Raw genomic sequence first — 16,535 nt, 5'->3', positions numbered from 1 at the left:
ATTCTTTTATAAGAACTACCCGGTTGATAAGTAGATTCGAAATTGGGTATGGAAATTGCAATTACAGTAGTTGGAATTGGAAACTGGAAATTGAAACAAATAGAAAGGCACTGCAAATTTGAAAATTTAAGTTGAAAAATTGAAAAGTGTGAAAATTGAGATTTAAGAATTCGAAGATTTGAGAACTTGAAAATACTTTTCTTTTTTATTTAACGAATCCAATATATCTTCTTCAAACGAGCCAATGAATAATGGGTCACCCCTCATACATTTTTGTGTGCTACACGAGGAAGTGGTTACTGCTTGGCGATTTCAGATATACTATACACAAAGCACGAAAATGGTAACCTCCCCTGACCTACATATATGAATCCTGGTTACTGACTGGAACATTCTCGAAGAGTTTGAGAGAACGTTCGATCTTCTTGCACCTACGTTTCGTCGCTTTGCTCGAGATTTATACCCGGAAGGGGTGTATATATCGAGGTTTCGTCGTTTCGTATATAAGGGAGATAAAACCCTATTGGTCCCAGGAAGGGACGTGGCTCGATTTCCTGGAACTTTCTTTATTTAGGACCTTTCGTCGCGTGATATAGAAGTTTGACTGGCTTTCTATTGTACCCTTTCCTACGTTCGAGAAACATTTTATACCAGATTCATTCTTCCCCTTATAGGTATTCCGGAATCGATTCTTTTCCCGAGCTCGGGGCAATCTAGTTTCTTTGGTTTATATACTACATCTATGACTCCGAAACCAATTGGAAATCTAGAAATATCTAGTCGATAACAGGTGAAATAGATACTCACCGAGACTTGTTGGCTGTTGGTGGGGCTAGGGCTCGGGCTGGGAGTCGAATTTGGGGTTGAAATTTCCCCTGAAGTAGGGGAAACTGACCCCGAGTTGACAGTACCAACTGTTGGGAACGCTCTTGCTGGATCTGCCTGCCATTGCTTGTGAATCTGTTGTGAGGTGTCCCGAAATCTAGCACCCTGAAACAGAAGAGCAAAGAAACATATAACTTCTGTTCGAGCGAAAGATAAATAACTAGAGACTAATGGTTTCAGACTAATACGACTATAAATGTCGTTCGTCACCGAACACTTGCATCCTTGAAGAATCAGACCGCGTGAATCGCTTACGCGTACTCCTATAAATCATATCAAGCGATGACACAGTTCGATTGGTCGCGGATATTTGCCTCCGAACAATTGTATCGTAATGATCGGTCTACACGGTCGACTGGAAAATTCTTTAGACGACGCATTTATCAGCACGACGATAACTCAATAGATCTCTAGCCCAGACGAAAACAGTCTGCCAAACAAATTCTTAAGTTGTCATTTACAATAAATTCAGTTGTACAGAGATTAATATTCTGCATGTGTACTTTTGGAAAAAAGTCGTCTATCTCTCTAAAGAAGACAATGAGAAAGTTGATCTAAACAAATTCTGTCGAAGAAGTTCGTAGCCCCCGACTCTAACTCCAGAAAATCGCGTGCAACAGTGCAATCCCTAGGAATGCTACTTCTCGCGGTACTGTAATCGCAGTTATGCAACCACCTGCTATAATAGCGATTACCGCTGGAATACAATAGAAGCCGTAAATGGAGCTGCTTGCCACGAGACCAAAGGGAGTCGAATTTAAGATGCTTCCTCTGTGCTGGGGAAATTAAAAACCTCCTGGGTATTCCATTCTCGGCGAATCGAAATTAATCCCACGAATGAGGATAATTCCTTTGTTTGTCTCTAAATTGCGGGTACAATGCATGCAATTTCTACCACCACAAGGTGACTAATTACACGCGAAATTATAGAAGTACGCAAAAGAAACCACGGTCGCTTCTTCAGGAACTTTCCTCACCATCGATTTCTTTTGATATCGCCTCTAGCCCCCTCATTCGTGATTCGAATATTTTATTCAAAAGTCGGAGCACGTCTGGTCACGACAGCAAAGTCAGGCGTTGAATCAGCTACGAGCAGAAGCTATGAACATCGCAAAGATTCTGTAATGAAGCTGTGTTTATGCTCCATTCGAATGAATCTCTGAGCAAGAGAAATTAAGGGTGCAGGTGAAATTGACTGCATTCATCAACAGATGATTAAAGAGCAGTCTTGGAATTTTAATCAAGAAACGTGATGGATACGCTTCGTTCCTGTAAACGTTGTTGACAAATTTGCTAACTACTTTGGTGAAAGCACTAGGACTACTCGTTTAGCGCAGTGAACAGAATTTTTCTCAATATATTATACAATGTCTTTTTCACATAAATTACAAAATACAATAAATACTTTTTCACGTAAGTACCAGAGTATTTCCTAATCACCTCAACAGATTTCTAACTCCACTTACGTCCTAGTAACATTTCTTTCTCCATACTCATAGAGGCCTCTATTTCTCTATTTTCCATTAGGGTACCCTAACAATTTAATCCTTATCTGACCACATTATACCACAGTAAGTACATTGCCTTCTTTCTGTCCCAGCAGTGTTGCAAAATCGCATAGAAACGTTCAAATTAGGGGCTACCATGCAGCAACCGCTCTGCTTCGTCCAAGCAACGAGAGCCTGCGCTCGGACCGATCCAGCACGATCGAGATCGAGGGATACGCGACTCACGGTGTTCCTGTATCGATCCAGTCGATCGCGAGGCTCGCTTACCGGATACGATACACCGCATTTATACCGAGCACGATTGTTTCTCGCGCAAATAAAGGCGTGGTTTTAATTAAGCAACGTGGAAATGACAATCGACCAAAGGAAGAAAACCTGCGATTACGTAACGACAGTTTACAACTTTGCGTACGAGATACGAGGGGATATCGCAGTACAGGTGTAGATAAAGCATCGATTCGAATAAACGTCGCCGACGACAATTAGAGAAGGATTACAACCTTTATCCCCGATAATCCCCTGCTAGCACGGCGCGGCCTGTTTGCCTGAATGCGTGGATCAACAGAGTGCATCGATGCAGTGCGATACAATTCTAAGAATCGCCTGGCACGCCCGAAAACTAGCACGCACTGGGGAGAAACTGTGTCACTTGGACTCGTTGATAACGTGAGAGACTAGGTCTAAGGCGGGGGTTATAAAACCTTATCGGCTGGAGATTGAAGTGGGAAATTTTCGTTCGGATCGGAAGTGGTAACACGGTCATAAAAGTTTATGCGCACCGCTGGTGAATATCTTCGAGTCATTTTACGGTCTAAGGGACGTGTTTGCTTACTAAAGGAGAACGTTTAAAAAAGTCAATATGTATTTTGTGGAATATTGCTATCCGCAAGATTATCACGCTTAATTCCATATGGTCACAGATCAACTGGTAAAAATGAAACGACTGCAGAGACAGCTTGACAGTAGCCACTCAGGCAGCATGCAAAGTACGCAATACAGTACGGAATTGCGTCAAACGTGCGCGGTGCAAGGCCCCCGCGGTAAAAAATTAATTGTCCCTAATCTATGCTGGTCGTTTAAGCAACAGCACGTCGCGGAACGATTGGAATCGACAAAAAGCGGAATGGCTGGAAGAGAGCTCGTACGTTCGACGTTGCACAGGCGTCAACGCGGTGCAATCAATTTCCGTGTTGCTCGTAAGTCACTCGATCGTGTGCGTTTCCTCTTCGTCGTGCCTCTTCGTCCCCTGCGCCTACGTGGTCGTGTTCCGCGTGCAGGAATTACGTGATAGATAACGGTTGATCTTACAGCGTGATCTCAATGGGCGAGATATCGACGTCGATAAAGGAAAACACGGGAATGCGGAGCGACCTTTCTTAAACGGCGTCTTGTAGCCGACACAATCGTGGAACGTCGAACACCCGGTTTCTAATCAATTTCGGAGAAAGATTGGAACGCGTGCTTGATCGATCTTTGCCGCCTTTTGCACCTCCGAGTATTAGGTTTAATTATTATTAATCGATCGACTGAGATTGAAAACGGTACGACGGTATCGAATCAATTAGCAAACTGTCGCTCCGAAATGCTAGATACAAGCAGATAGGAAAATATCGCTTATCGAACATCGTGTGATTTCAAGAGATGCTTTTAAATGGGAAGAGCGTAATTATAGAGTAGTGAGGTCGGTGCTGATAAATGACTAGGCTATTTCATCGAACGGTCTTTTTATGTTGGCGTAAAGGTGAAGTCGTGTTATTTCTGATGCTGCGTCTAGTGACATTGAGTAATGCTACGGGTTATACGGTTGTTTCCGACGAGCAGGTGTGCAAAAAGTGTGCCACGTTTATCGTAATGGAAATATTCATGATTGCTTTTTTATAACATGAGGTGTGAAGTAAGAGAGATTATTAAACAGAATTCTCTCGGCAATTTCATCTACATCCATTCCTTAAATTCGCCATGATATAAAAAAAGGTTTTCGATACCTCGCTGAAGAGATCATCCAGCTCTTTCCGCGATATCTTCGCCTTCATCCCGCATGGAGCTTGCCCAGATCATCCAAATCCAAAGCGTTAAATCGACGGAAGAGGCATGCAAACTGAGCTTTCCTCCCGATTACTCCCTTCCTCGTGTTCGCTGATTTCTTCTGCCGCGCTTTCAGAATCCACAGCGTCTCTTCAGACGCATAAACAGTCGATGACGCGAGGCGTGAAGTGCGACAGAAGGTCGCTGACTAGTGCCCGCGTCATGCGACTCGTCTGCGTCCCTCGTTCGACGAGACATCGTCGCTGCAAAGCGATCTCGAGCCACTGATCCGTCTTTCCTCTGTGCACCAGACCCCGATTCGCAATCGACACTGCGCGTTACGTCAACGACGTCGCTTGGAATAAATTCTGCAAACGGAACGATCGGATGTAACCATTTGCCATGCCACTGGATCGCGAGCGGTACGCTAAATTGCGTCCTTGGACGATATCCAGTCGCACGACACAGCTAGTAACCTTTCGTTCGCGAATCCACGCCCCAAATTCGCGTGACTTCCAGTGGATAGGCCCACTAAATCCTCCCTAGAAGCGTATCGATTCGCAACGTGGCCCTCTTTCTACGCGAATCGAGCTCCCGACCATTTTCGCTTGCGAAGAAAACACTCTGACGAAGCAGAAATGGAGTATCGAAGAGCTGAGGTGCTAGTGGGGCTGTCAGTGATATGCAGGTTTTCGATGACTGTAATGGATTCGAGAAAAATGAACTCTTGGCATAGGGAAATGAGATTTGTATTGTTTGCAGGTCAGCTATTGTTGGAAGTGGGACAATGCTTGGAACTGGGAGGCTACGATTAGCCTATTAAATGAATGTGACTTTATAATGTTGGGACTTATGCATCCTAAATTCAACCCTCAAATTACTCTAACCTAGAATGAGTAACATACGTTCTCCAACATATGCACACAATGAAGAGAAAATATCTCTGATTGAAAAAAGTAGTCCAGCTAACGAGTTACACTTTACACCGATAAAGTAGACCGAATCCACAGTCTCCCAGCTCGCTCCGATAACCTTCGAGCGTCAGTTCCAACGCCCACGCGAAATTACAGGCTCCACTTCCTGCCACTTTTTCCTCCGACCGGTACTTCCGCTGGTGGCATCTCGTGTTTCAACCGGGATACTGGATTTCGATCGGCTAGCCATTGATACGAGGCGTGTAAAATGTGTGTGGTTTCTCACTGACACCGGAGAAATCGGTGTGATCGGAGTTCTCACGACTCCCGCTGACCGATTTCTGCCTAGATCCTTATCGACGTAAGAACGTTTCCCGTGTCGTTAATCCGTCGCGTAAATTCCGTGCAATAGACCAACGCGAGACAAGCAGACGCGCGAAGAGAGTGCGCTACACGGAAAAGCACGCGAGATATTCATGGAAGAATCCAAGGAATCCCATCCTAGCAAATCGTAGAACGTTTTATGAGGGACTTTCTATTTTATCTAGGCATTTCAGTGCAAGCACTTGGACTTGAAGATATTTTCAGCGAAATTTCGTGAGACACAGAACCAAGGGAATCGGTCGTTGGAAAATACTATCGGGTCGAGCGATAAACTTGAGGTTACTCAATCCCATCACTGTCTAAGAAGGACTGAAACACTGCAAAACTGGAGGATCGTTAAATACTGTACAGGACGCGAGCTTCCACGCTCTCAACTCTCTAGTATCGGGTTTCACTGTTAGGCTTCGCGTTCCAGGCTGAAAGGAATCGTTGAAATTTACGTTCCCGTCGAGTCAAGTGAACCCATAATATCCATCGAGCATTCTTCCCGGCCTCCTCGATCGTCCTCTAACGGCGGCGCACGCTAAATCGCGGACCACGTGAGAACGAAGCCGGACATCTCAGCGCGCATAGCTCGGGGGAGGATAAACGACCTCTCAGTCGGCGAGATCGAGATTACACCGGCGGCAAAACCTCGCTGGATCCTCGTGTACGGCTCTAATTTAACCGTTGGACGTCGTTGTCCTGCCCGACGTCGCCTTTGTCCCACTCGAAGAAATTCAGGTTACGTGTTCCGCCGAGCGCTTTGAGACTTTTCTTTCGCCTGAGGAGCGATTCCCGATTCGCGAATACGTCGCTTCAGCTGTTAACTCAGAAAAATGAGAATATTTCCTTTCCCAAGGCAAAACAGATTCATCTTGGGGGAAATCTAGCAGTAGTACTTATACGTACAAAAAGATCAAATATAGGTCTCAAGAAGAGTGTCTGACTTGAGACTCGTTCCACTGCTCGCATGCGTTGGCTGTCCAGATGCAGCGTGTCAGTAGAATGAGGTCTAAGTCAGACACATTTCAGGGGAACTTTCGGTGTAGCTTTAAGGAATTAATAACTTGGAATTAATGAATTAGTTTTTCATTTTCGTCTGATTTTGACATGTAGAATCATCCGTTGACATTTTTGTTGTCAAACACTCTGTATATCTGATAACCTTATACTCAGATGAATGTAGGATTTTTAATAGTTGAAACCTAATCCTTATTTTCTATGTATAGAGATACTAGTTTCTTGTTTCATATAGCAAAACATAGCTGAGCCCCTCAACCTTTTGCAAAAGCAATTTCAACTATCCCGGAAGTGGCTCTGATCGATAACTGACCTGGTCAACAGGTTAATCACTTGCTAATACTTCACACACTATTAGAACCTACGATAACGATAGCGACAAGTCGCTTCGAATTGACATAGATAAAACTTGACTATGGTTTTTAGCAACTATGGCACAGTAGAGTCAGGTAGCTTTTAGATGCCGTTTCTCACGCTGTTATCGCGAAGTTTACGAGCACGCAGGTTTACCGATAAAACAATATCGCCTGCGCGTTTTTAACAACCGCCTGCCAACGGGGGAACTTTTATTTTGTGTCGACGATCCGTTGCGAAACAGCGACACGAGCCCAGGAACAATCGAGTGTTTCGTAACGCGTGTGCCGCGCATCTGCACGCGCCGTGCTAGGAATAAACATTCGACGGAAGCCCGCCAAGCGCATGTACAAAGGATCCTTGGAAAACGAGGAATCGGGAATTTCCCGCGTGTTAGAAATTCTAAAGACTCTAGAGATTCAAAGAATCTAACAATTCTTGAGATTCTAACAAGCAATTGCATCGTTTTATACTACTCCAAAAGTAAAGCTCCAGTTCCCACTTGATATATCTTCCAAACCACCTATCTTAACGCTTACGTATATTTATGTGACACCCAGCTGATTTCGCCTGCACTTAGTTGACTGATACTTGACGCTTCGCGCCCCATCCGAATCGAAGATAATTTGTGGACGCCCACACGTGTCCGGCAATCACTGACAATTCGTACTCGTACACCGTCTGGATTATTGTTTGCGAGCGTGACAATACCATGTCTACAGTCTTTATCCTCCTACGAGCAGAGAACCTGATGGATCAATTCAAGTTTGGGAGCAGTGGTTAATCGTCAGAGTGTTTTCTCAGAGAGGTCGAAGAGCCATATAGGAAGATGCAAATGCTAATATAAAATAATTAAAAATATAAAGGAATCTGAACGTCACACTTTTTTATCACCTTCATCCCTGCTCCGAAATCCCCGAAATTCGAAGCACTCTGTTAACTACAGCACTCAGATGAATTTGTCTCTAAAATCCCACATATATTTCCGAATCAAACATAAAACTATCCGCGCGTGACAGTACAGAACCATGGGACATTCATAAAACACCACTCCATTTTACGATCACATTAACACCTCTATTTCACCATCCAGGCATCAATACGTCTTGCCACCTTGGAGGTATCCAGCACTGGTTTCGAGGATGACCCAAGGCTCGAACGAATCTCGACTGGTACGTGGAAACGCGCGAAACAGCAAGGTTTCTCACGAGCGCGACGACAGCACCGATCTGCGTGCTCTCACACGTATCCACGTACTCCGACTGGCGAGCAGCAGATCGTGAACCGCGCACGATCCTCGCCAGCCTGCTCTCCCGCGAGTCAACGATATTCCTCGTAAATATTTACATCGCCCCGAGAGACAGATCCGTACCGACAATCTCGTGGATATCGAGGCTGTATAGGAACTCGAAACTGTCTGTCCCTCGCGCCACTGAGACGACGGTCTAACAATAAAACTTTTACGAGCGACCCACGATGCTAATGACGCGGTTCTCTGATTTAGGGACGGCTGGCGCAGCTTAATTGAATTGAAACGCTGCTCGATGCGCGCCTCGACATTAACGACACTCTTCGATTCGTCCAACTGCGGTCACGAGGACAAGGAACGAAGTACCTCCGCTGGAAATCGGATTTGATTGGTTTACACGAACTTCCTCGTGTCCTCGAACCCTCGACTATGAGACCCAGTCTGAAAGCACGCTTCGAGCAGGCTTAATTCGATCAAACGAATCCAGTGCCAGCGACACGGTTAATCTCATGGTCACGAGCATCGTCCTGGTGAACTTCAGAGGACTAGTGACGATCGAGGCGGCCCCGTCAACATGGAAATCACGGTCGAGCGTTCGTGACACACTGAACGATGATGGGGCCGAGACACGACGTACAAAGTGGCGGACAGTGATTACAGGGAACTGGCAATTTTCCGCGAGCACGGAATTGCTCGGAGCGACGGGACGAGCGTGCGCTTACACGTATGCGCGTACCGCAACTGGCTGCTCTCGCGGGGATCAAGCGGAACGCGGGCCGACTCCGCAGTCCCTGTGTCGCATGTGCCGTTCTCTGGTGCACGCGGACTCGACGCTGCAACGACCTCTTCCTCGTGAACCCTTTCATCTCGATCGAGCATCGCTGCGGAGCTTGTCCTCGATCTTTTTGTTGCCAAGGTTTTTGTCTCGACCACGATCGTCCGAAGTTCTTCCTTGTGTGTCTTCTGTGTCTTCTGTGTCTTCTTTTTATGGGGGTTCGCATTGAGGAGGAGGATCTGTTCTCTTCTTTCGAGAAAGAATGACTGGAGATAAATCTGATGTGCTTTATCGGAAATTTGCATTCGTGTGTTTCTCTTCAGTTTATGTCTTAATTTTACGTGGAGTCGGGCATCGATTTCCCTTTTCTTTTTGTGACTTCTGCTTCCAGTGACTCAGTTAGATTTTAGGGCAGAGGTTCAATTCAGTACGAGATTTGAAAAAGTCTTTTATGTGGTCTTGAAAAATGGGGTTAATATCTGGATTAATATTAAGTTTGAAAAAAGGAATTTAAAGCTTCATTTATGGCCATAAAAAAATTTCATACGTAACGGAGAAATCTTGCTCGATATCCACTTAACGTGAATCCAGTCGTCATGGACCTTCTCTAATGAATCCTCTCGTAACAAAGCATAATTCATGCGAACTTCCTTGTTCAGAGCCCCCCGTTGCGAAGAGAGTCCTCGTGAACTTCGTAGCGAGGCCCAACATCGAATCCCGACTCGCTCAGCCTCTTAAGACTACGATTCCATCTACAGTCGCAGTTATCCTCGCAATTCTCGCAAATATTGTCGCGGCAGTTCACGACGCGGAGACTGAGGAAAAGACTGCAGTGTCGGGACGTCGGCGAGGAGATTCCAAGTGGGGACGAGACTATAAACTGCAGCAGGAGTCCCTGCAGACGCAACGATGCGGACCGAACGCCTGCTGTGCTTGCGTAACCAATCGGGACTTGCGGTTTGTCGGCTGACATCGCGTTGTTGGCGGGAAGAATTATGAACTCGTGAACGAGGAATTGGTCTCGTTCGATCTGTACCATGCTTGCGTCCTGTTCTCTTGGTACTTTGAACTGAAGCTCAGATATGAAATCTGCTTTGGTCACTCTATGATGATTGGCAGAATTTCAATCAGGGTTTGCCCTGTGATTCTGATTCTAAAACAAGCTATTTTTCATTTCAAAAAGGTCATCCGTACATGGATAATTTTTTATTTGCACTAATTTCTTCCTCAGAATAATTTATGCAGATTTTACCAATCGAGCGCGATTTCAAGTTCCGCTCGAGCGGTCTGTCAATTCAGATTGATGTAACAACCGGTTCTCGCCTGACGTACCTCCCATCGCTGTCAATGAAAGAGAACGTAATACGTTATTAGCGTCTTGGCGGACGCTTTAACAATCGGCCTTCGAAGGAACGGAAATTGCGATAACACCAATAACCGAGTAATCAAGATCAGGAGAGCTCGGTGCAGCGCCAGACGGAGGGGTCGACTGAGCGCACTCGATGCACGTGCAAATCTCGAGCACACTTTCTTGCTCAAGAAATAATTATCATACAGGCGACAGAGAGTAGGGAAGGACGCCTTTCCTTAACTGAGAATGCGAAAATTTCTACTCAAGTTGGAATGCACGAATAAATAATCAGGACAACCCTTTCCGTTTCCACTACACCCTTATTCCTAACTCCAGACGCTTCAAACCTCCAATTTCATTCCTACCTTACACCTCTGCTCATAAAACAAAAATACCCCAACAATCTCTGTAAACCTACCCTACTCTATTAAAGCTTCAATTAACCCCTCGCAAATAAACCTTCGAACCAATCAACGCTCTACCTTCGACGACCCAAAGTGACCAAAGAAACACTGTAGACTGCTGGCAAAGAACAACTCAACATCACCAGTCTTCAGCTCTCTTCGGCCAAGGTGAACGCGCAAAGATATTCATCAAGAGGAAAGACGTCGTGGACTAGCCACGCGAGTGGAACTCAGCAGAAGGTGGGCACGACACCCACGTGTCCCGACCATGTACAGGATATTCCGTCGCGGACGAGGCGGAAAAAGGCTCCCCTCGCACGACCCACGCGAGAGTAACCCGTGATACACGCTCACGACGGTAATGCACAGTCGTTTGCACGAGGGAATGGAGTTCCTTTCTGGCCTGGTGCCGACACATGTAAACATCGGCCCGAAGAAGATCTACCAAAGGGTAGACACGCATCATCGGGGCGATTCTTCCTCTTCTTGCTGAGCGGCCATCGACGACGCGCATTGTGCAAGGACACGGCACAATGGAGTCATAAGGAAGTTGACGCTGACTTATGAGACATTGTCCCTGGGACCTGTCTCTCCCTCATAATTGTAGACCTATCGAATATTTCGCGGAAGGCAATTCGATTCGACGAGAAAATTTAGGGTAATTAACATTTCATGGTAATTACTGCGTTCAGAGGCGGGACCTTTTTATTGTTCATGGTCGAGTGATTGAGTTATTAATTCACGCGATTGGGTATGAGTCAGAAGGAGTTATGGTCGAATGAAAACAAGCCTAAGTAAAATTGTAAAGAATAATAATTTTTCTCTTAATAGCGAATATTGATTTCTATATTGGAAATTATTTTAGCGCTAAAAGCGCTTTGCCTTTGAAACGAAAAGCAATGTTCGTTCTTTCGAGTACGATTGACGCACGTTCCGCTGTTATCGCCTATCGCGAAGTCGAACAGCAACGTTACCATGAACGGTTATCACGGTAACGCCAGTGAGTAACAGTCAAAGGTGTTCTGCATACGTGTGTGGGTTATTATAGCTGGTATTTTAATGTCACGAGCTGTGCTGCTCGTGCTGACTAACAATGGCACACAACTGCGAGCGATAACTTGGCAATCAGTACTGTACTAGATTCTCTTAAAAAAAATTGAATAATATTGCAAAATGAATGAAGACCTATCTTAGGCGACAAAGAAGAATTCTACTCGGGGCAACCACGGCTTATTTCTGCATATCTATTTCTTGATCAAGGTATCCTGTTTTATTCGAGAATATAACGACAGATGGAATGCCGAACTCAAGCGTCAGATATTACTCTTCCATCGTCGACCAGTAGAAACTCGTCGAAATGGCGGGAATCGAGTGGAAGGAATGCAAACACGCGGGAACACTGTGTGCTTTGCTCGTACACATAGCCACGTGGGTGGCTAAAATGGGTGGCTGGCTGACCGATCGTTGAAGAGCACTGAAGTACCAAAGTACCTACGGTTGCGGACATTAGACCAGCTCGTAACCTTTGGTTTACCATTCTTTCGACCTTCGAGACGATGGGGTGAACAGCCGACGATCTTGAAACGAACTTGCCTGATCAGGAATAACTCTTCGAACGTTCTACTGTGCCGAGAGATTATTTGTTCGAGCGAATCCCTCCTGTGTCTCGCGAGTCCCCCTTGGCACTGAGTCAACAAAATGAAGGAAATATGCGTCTGGAAGGTGGATTCGAGGTTGCTCTCTGCTTCGTGAATTAAGAACGCCAGATTTCATGCGGGTACGTGTCTCCCTCGTTGGTTAAATAAGTAGAGAAATTTAGGAGTTAGTAATGAATGTGGAACTCAACACTTGAGCAATGGTTGACGAAAGAGTGTTGAATTCTGGTGAAATTAGTTTGGAGTATTTTCTGACTGACTGGAACCGATAGTTTTCTAGTACTAAGTTAGAATCATTTCTGAGTCATCGAAGGAGTTCCTCCACCTTCGTTCATGAAGCTTAGTTAGTATCTTAGGTTTAGAATTCTTCTTAAAATTGATCAAATTTCCAATTCTTGGTGTAGATTATCCGATATTCTCCTAAGAAGAGTTCTTGATGAAAAGATAATCAGTTCTCAACATACAATGCCTAGACACAATCTCTTGTACCCAATAAAGTACTTCCTAGAAAGGTACTTCTGGAAGTAGGAGTCCGAACGTCACCGCAAGGTCTTGTGTAATAACAAAACTTTTATCAACAATTTCGTCATAAGATCCTCTCCAATCACCCTCTGTATCTCTGCACTAGCAGCAACAACGTATCCGTTCGACCTCGGCAGCCACGATAAAGCCCGTTGTCGCTGTTTAATCGTCGGTCAAAGCCCCTTCGACCAGCTAATTACGGGATACGTCGTCACGTAGCTCGAATAAAGAATGAATGGGATCTTTCGTTGGCTTCGTAGGCGGTCCCTTATCTTCCTAGTAGTACTACGAAGGCTTTCCATGTTTACTGTCGATAAGGCGACGATCGATAAGGGGACTCGGTCGATCGTCTCGGTGACCCACATCGCTCATGCAAATGACGACGCACGGGAATAAAAGCTCACAGCGCGGGATCGAGGGCCTGAGTTAGGTCTCGCGAGGACATCCGCGTTTCAGCAAGACGGTCCCACGAATTCGAGAACGATCGAACTGTAATCGATCGGGCTCCGTGACCCAATTCCCCGCCATGAATAATAACGAGGCTGGATCACCTTTGAGTTACGGCTTTCTTCTTGCTGCATCTCTCTGGCGGTTCTCTTTTTTCACGCGTTAACCCACTTCTCGTCGAGCAGGCTCGCATCGCCGATGCAGCTTCGGCTTGCTCGTTTTGCTCCCTTCGATTTATCAAGCGCGCAGGCCGCGCTTCGACGCGAGGCACTTGTCGCGGAACGATTTTTCCGGCAGCTCGAGTGGCTCGAGGCCCCGTCTGCGTGCACCGGCTCGCAAAAGAAAAAACACTGTTCGATTGCACTCGACGGATTCAGCCGAGTGTCGGCTGTCTCGAACGGGAGAAAGAGGGCCACTTCGATGAAGGGGTTTGCCTGTCTGGTTTGTCGCGATCGATCAGTTAAGCTCGCGGGATGCAATTAAACATTCGCCGCCCATGTAATCTGCTCTTTACGGACCGTTCGAATGGCTTGTGTCTTCTGCGCGAAGGCTTTGCTCGGAGAGAAAAAGTCTGATGGCCTTGTCGGAGAAATTTCTCGCAAGAACTGGCTTATGCAGGGAGCTTTATGACACGAAGGCAGATAATTGTGTCTTGATTTGGCACATCAAGTATTGGAACACTTGTATAGCTATCTATTTTTGCTTTCTAATTCTTCGTTGATAGGTTGTCAATACAACAGAAGACTCCCTGGTACCATTAAATAGTGTAATAGTGAGGGGACAATATGTTTCCAACGCAATCTTCCTTTTTTTGTTCATCCGACAGTTTCTCCTGTTGAGTAAGCTTCTGTAGACATGTCTCTGAAGGACTGATCTTTAATTCATAGATTGCAGTGGTTGTCGTACATCCAGGAGAACGGAGTCACTTTGACCTCAACTTATGCTGATGCTAGATTATCGTCTTATGAAACTGATGACTACGAAATCATTGTAAAGGACTCTCTATCCATGTTCAGGTGACCCCAGGAGAAAGCTTTGTACCATCAGCCGAGTTTCCTTAATTCCCATCCTATTACCAAGGAGATGGGAGGACAAAGCTCTTGGGATTCTTTAATCGGAAACCTGCCTGGTATTAGGTTATTCCAAATTTTCAGGAACATCACAGAAAATTGCAGGTGAAGAATTAGTACTTACAACAACCTTTGACCCCATTTCACATCCCAAGAGTCAATGAAGACATACCAGTACAAAATAAGTGTTCCTCCTTCTTTTGGTGACCCATTATTAACAAAAAATATCTAATTGCAAGATCACAGTTCACTTTGTGAACGAAGCCTAATATTGATCTGACGAGGAGGTCGAGATCTAGAGGAGGCCTGACAAGAAGAAGAGCGAAGGTATAAGAGTTGAGGCCAGTCGAGGTTGTTCGCCGATGTTATGGTAGCCACGGCTTCAAGGTCGTCGGGATCACCACGAGGACGTAGCAGTTGGACCAATCAGGACGCGCCACAGCCGCGCGGTTCTTTGAAAAACTCCTGGCGCATGTTACGTTTTTGCGTCACGTTCGCCTAGCCTTCTGCCATTAAGAACGCGACGAAACGCTCGAGGAAACGAGCGTTTCTTTCTCTATCGTTACATCAGCGAATATCCTTAACTCCCCGAGAAGTCATTAATCTTTCCAGTCGCCTTGAATAATTCACCTGTTTCAATTACGCATGCAAAATTCTCTATTTTGAGCAGTCGTACTCATCGTCGTGATTACCAGAGAGAATCAATTTTTTGTAGTGCTCTTCTCTACCACGTAAATGATACCATAATTCCCACATCGTACTCTGATAATGACAGAATCGTGCAACGTAATTGCCACTCGTCGACTGTGTAATTCTCAGCAGTGGTGACAATGTTGCCTCGAATCTATAATTCCCCGAGACACTGTAATTCACTTTTCTTCACTTTGCGCGGAGTAAGTCTTCAGAGAAGCCAATTTCATTGGTCCCCAGTGTCCTTTATTTGATCGTAGCTTCATTGATAACCTTCTGACAGAATTGTGTTCCTGGAGCTACAGAAGGTAGCTACAAAGAAAAGATTCTTCTAAAACATGATTTCTTGAAAGATCCTTGAACGTATACTGGTACTTTAAGGAAACATTCTCTGTAGTTATTTCTACGGACAGGAACTTTTCTCTATATGAAACAAATGTTTCACGAACCCGAGTATGTTACAGTCTTGCTCACTTTGTACCACACCTTAAAAATAAGTTGATCAATATCTCGCGAGGGAGCCGACATTTTTCACGACAGTATTCGCCCAGTGTTTAGAAAAATCCATAAATTGCGATGAGGACATCGTAAAGTGTCTGAATTATTTCGCTCTGGAGCCCGATGCTCCTTAAATCTTACAGCTAGAGCCTCGTTCCCAACAGAGCGTTGCTCCATGCCAAGTAAATAATATTCCTGGCGCGTGTTGCACTTTGAAAAACAATTAATTATCCTGCGTTCCTGAGCCAACGATCCGGGACTAAAGGCGAGAAATTTCATACCAGGGGATCTTGGGCTCGTACCTGGTGCCAATTAAGAAAGGATATAGGCGAGAGATCGTTGCCTGTAACGAGGCTCGTTTACAATGACAACAGCCATGAAAAAGATGCGATGGCGGAACGTTTCTTCCGAAGACCAATTCGTCCACTTTCGTTTTCTCCATCTCTGGTTAGTTATGCCAATTCTATTCGTTCGTTGTCTACGTTCTACCTTTAAACGTGTCCTTCGACGTTCTACTCTTGTACTGACTGGACTTTGCACAGCTTAACTCTTTGGTCGTGCCGCGTTCCTAATAGCCACTCGCTACTGATTACTTACTTTTCAATTTTGCGTTGACTACAAGAGATGGCAAGTAGGAAACAGTTGACATCTAGATCTAGGTTCGAGATTATCTTCCTATATACCTTTGCATTGCGAATGACCATCCAATAATGCAGATTCTATAAATACTATATCAGAAGATTATTTTATTTACACAAATATTAGTATTTCCAGTCATATTTAATCACTGATATTTATATGA

The 16,535-nt window shown here is 45.1% G+C and overlaps 1 protein-coding gene across 7 annotated transcripts in view; it reads right to left on the bottom strand.

Moving 5' to 3' along the window:
* By (focal adhesion protein tensin) overlaps nt 1-16,535 on the bottom strand; it is a 140,851-nt gene that overhangs the window by 56,154 nt on the left and 68,162 nt on the right. For 4 of the 7 annotated variants that reach the window (XM_076386047.1, XM_076386049.1, XM_076386053.1 and 1 more), the window contains exons 1-2: nt 4,379-4,554; nt 808-990 (exon numbers count right to left, since the gene is read on the bottom strand). In XM_076386047.1, coding sequence (XP_076242162.1) covers nt 808-990; nt 4,379-4,426 — 231 coding nt within the window. In that variant the 5' untranslated portion in view covers nt 4,427-4,554. Of the gene's footprint in view, nt 1-807; nt 991-4,378; nt 4,555-16,535 lie in introns of those variants that run through there. The other 3 variants (XM_076386056.1, XM_076386048.1, XM_076386055.1) reach the window with 2 other exon arrangements.

This window comes from Calliopsis andreniformis, chromosome 9 (genome assembly GCF_051401765.1).
Source record: "Calliopsis andreniformis isolate RMS-2024a chromosome 9, iyCalAndr_principal, whole genome shotgun sequence".
NCBI lineage: Eukaryota > Metazoa > Arthropoda > Insecta > Hymenoptera > Andrenidae > Calliopsis > Calliopsis andreniformis.
The sequence above is the reverse complement of the archived record's forward strand: the minus strand, read 5'-3'. Positions and strand labels throughout refer to the sequence as shown.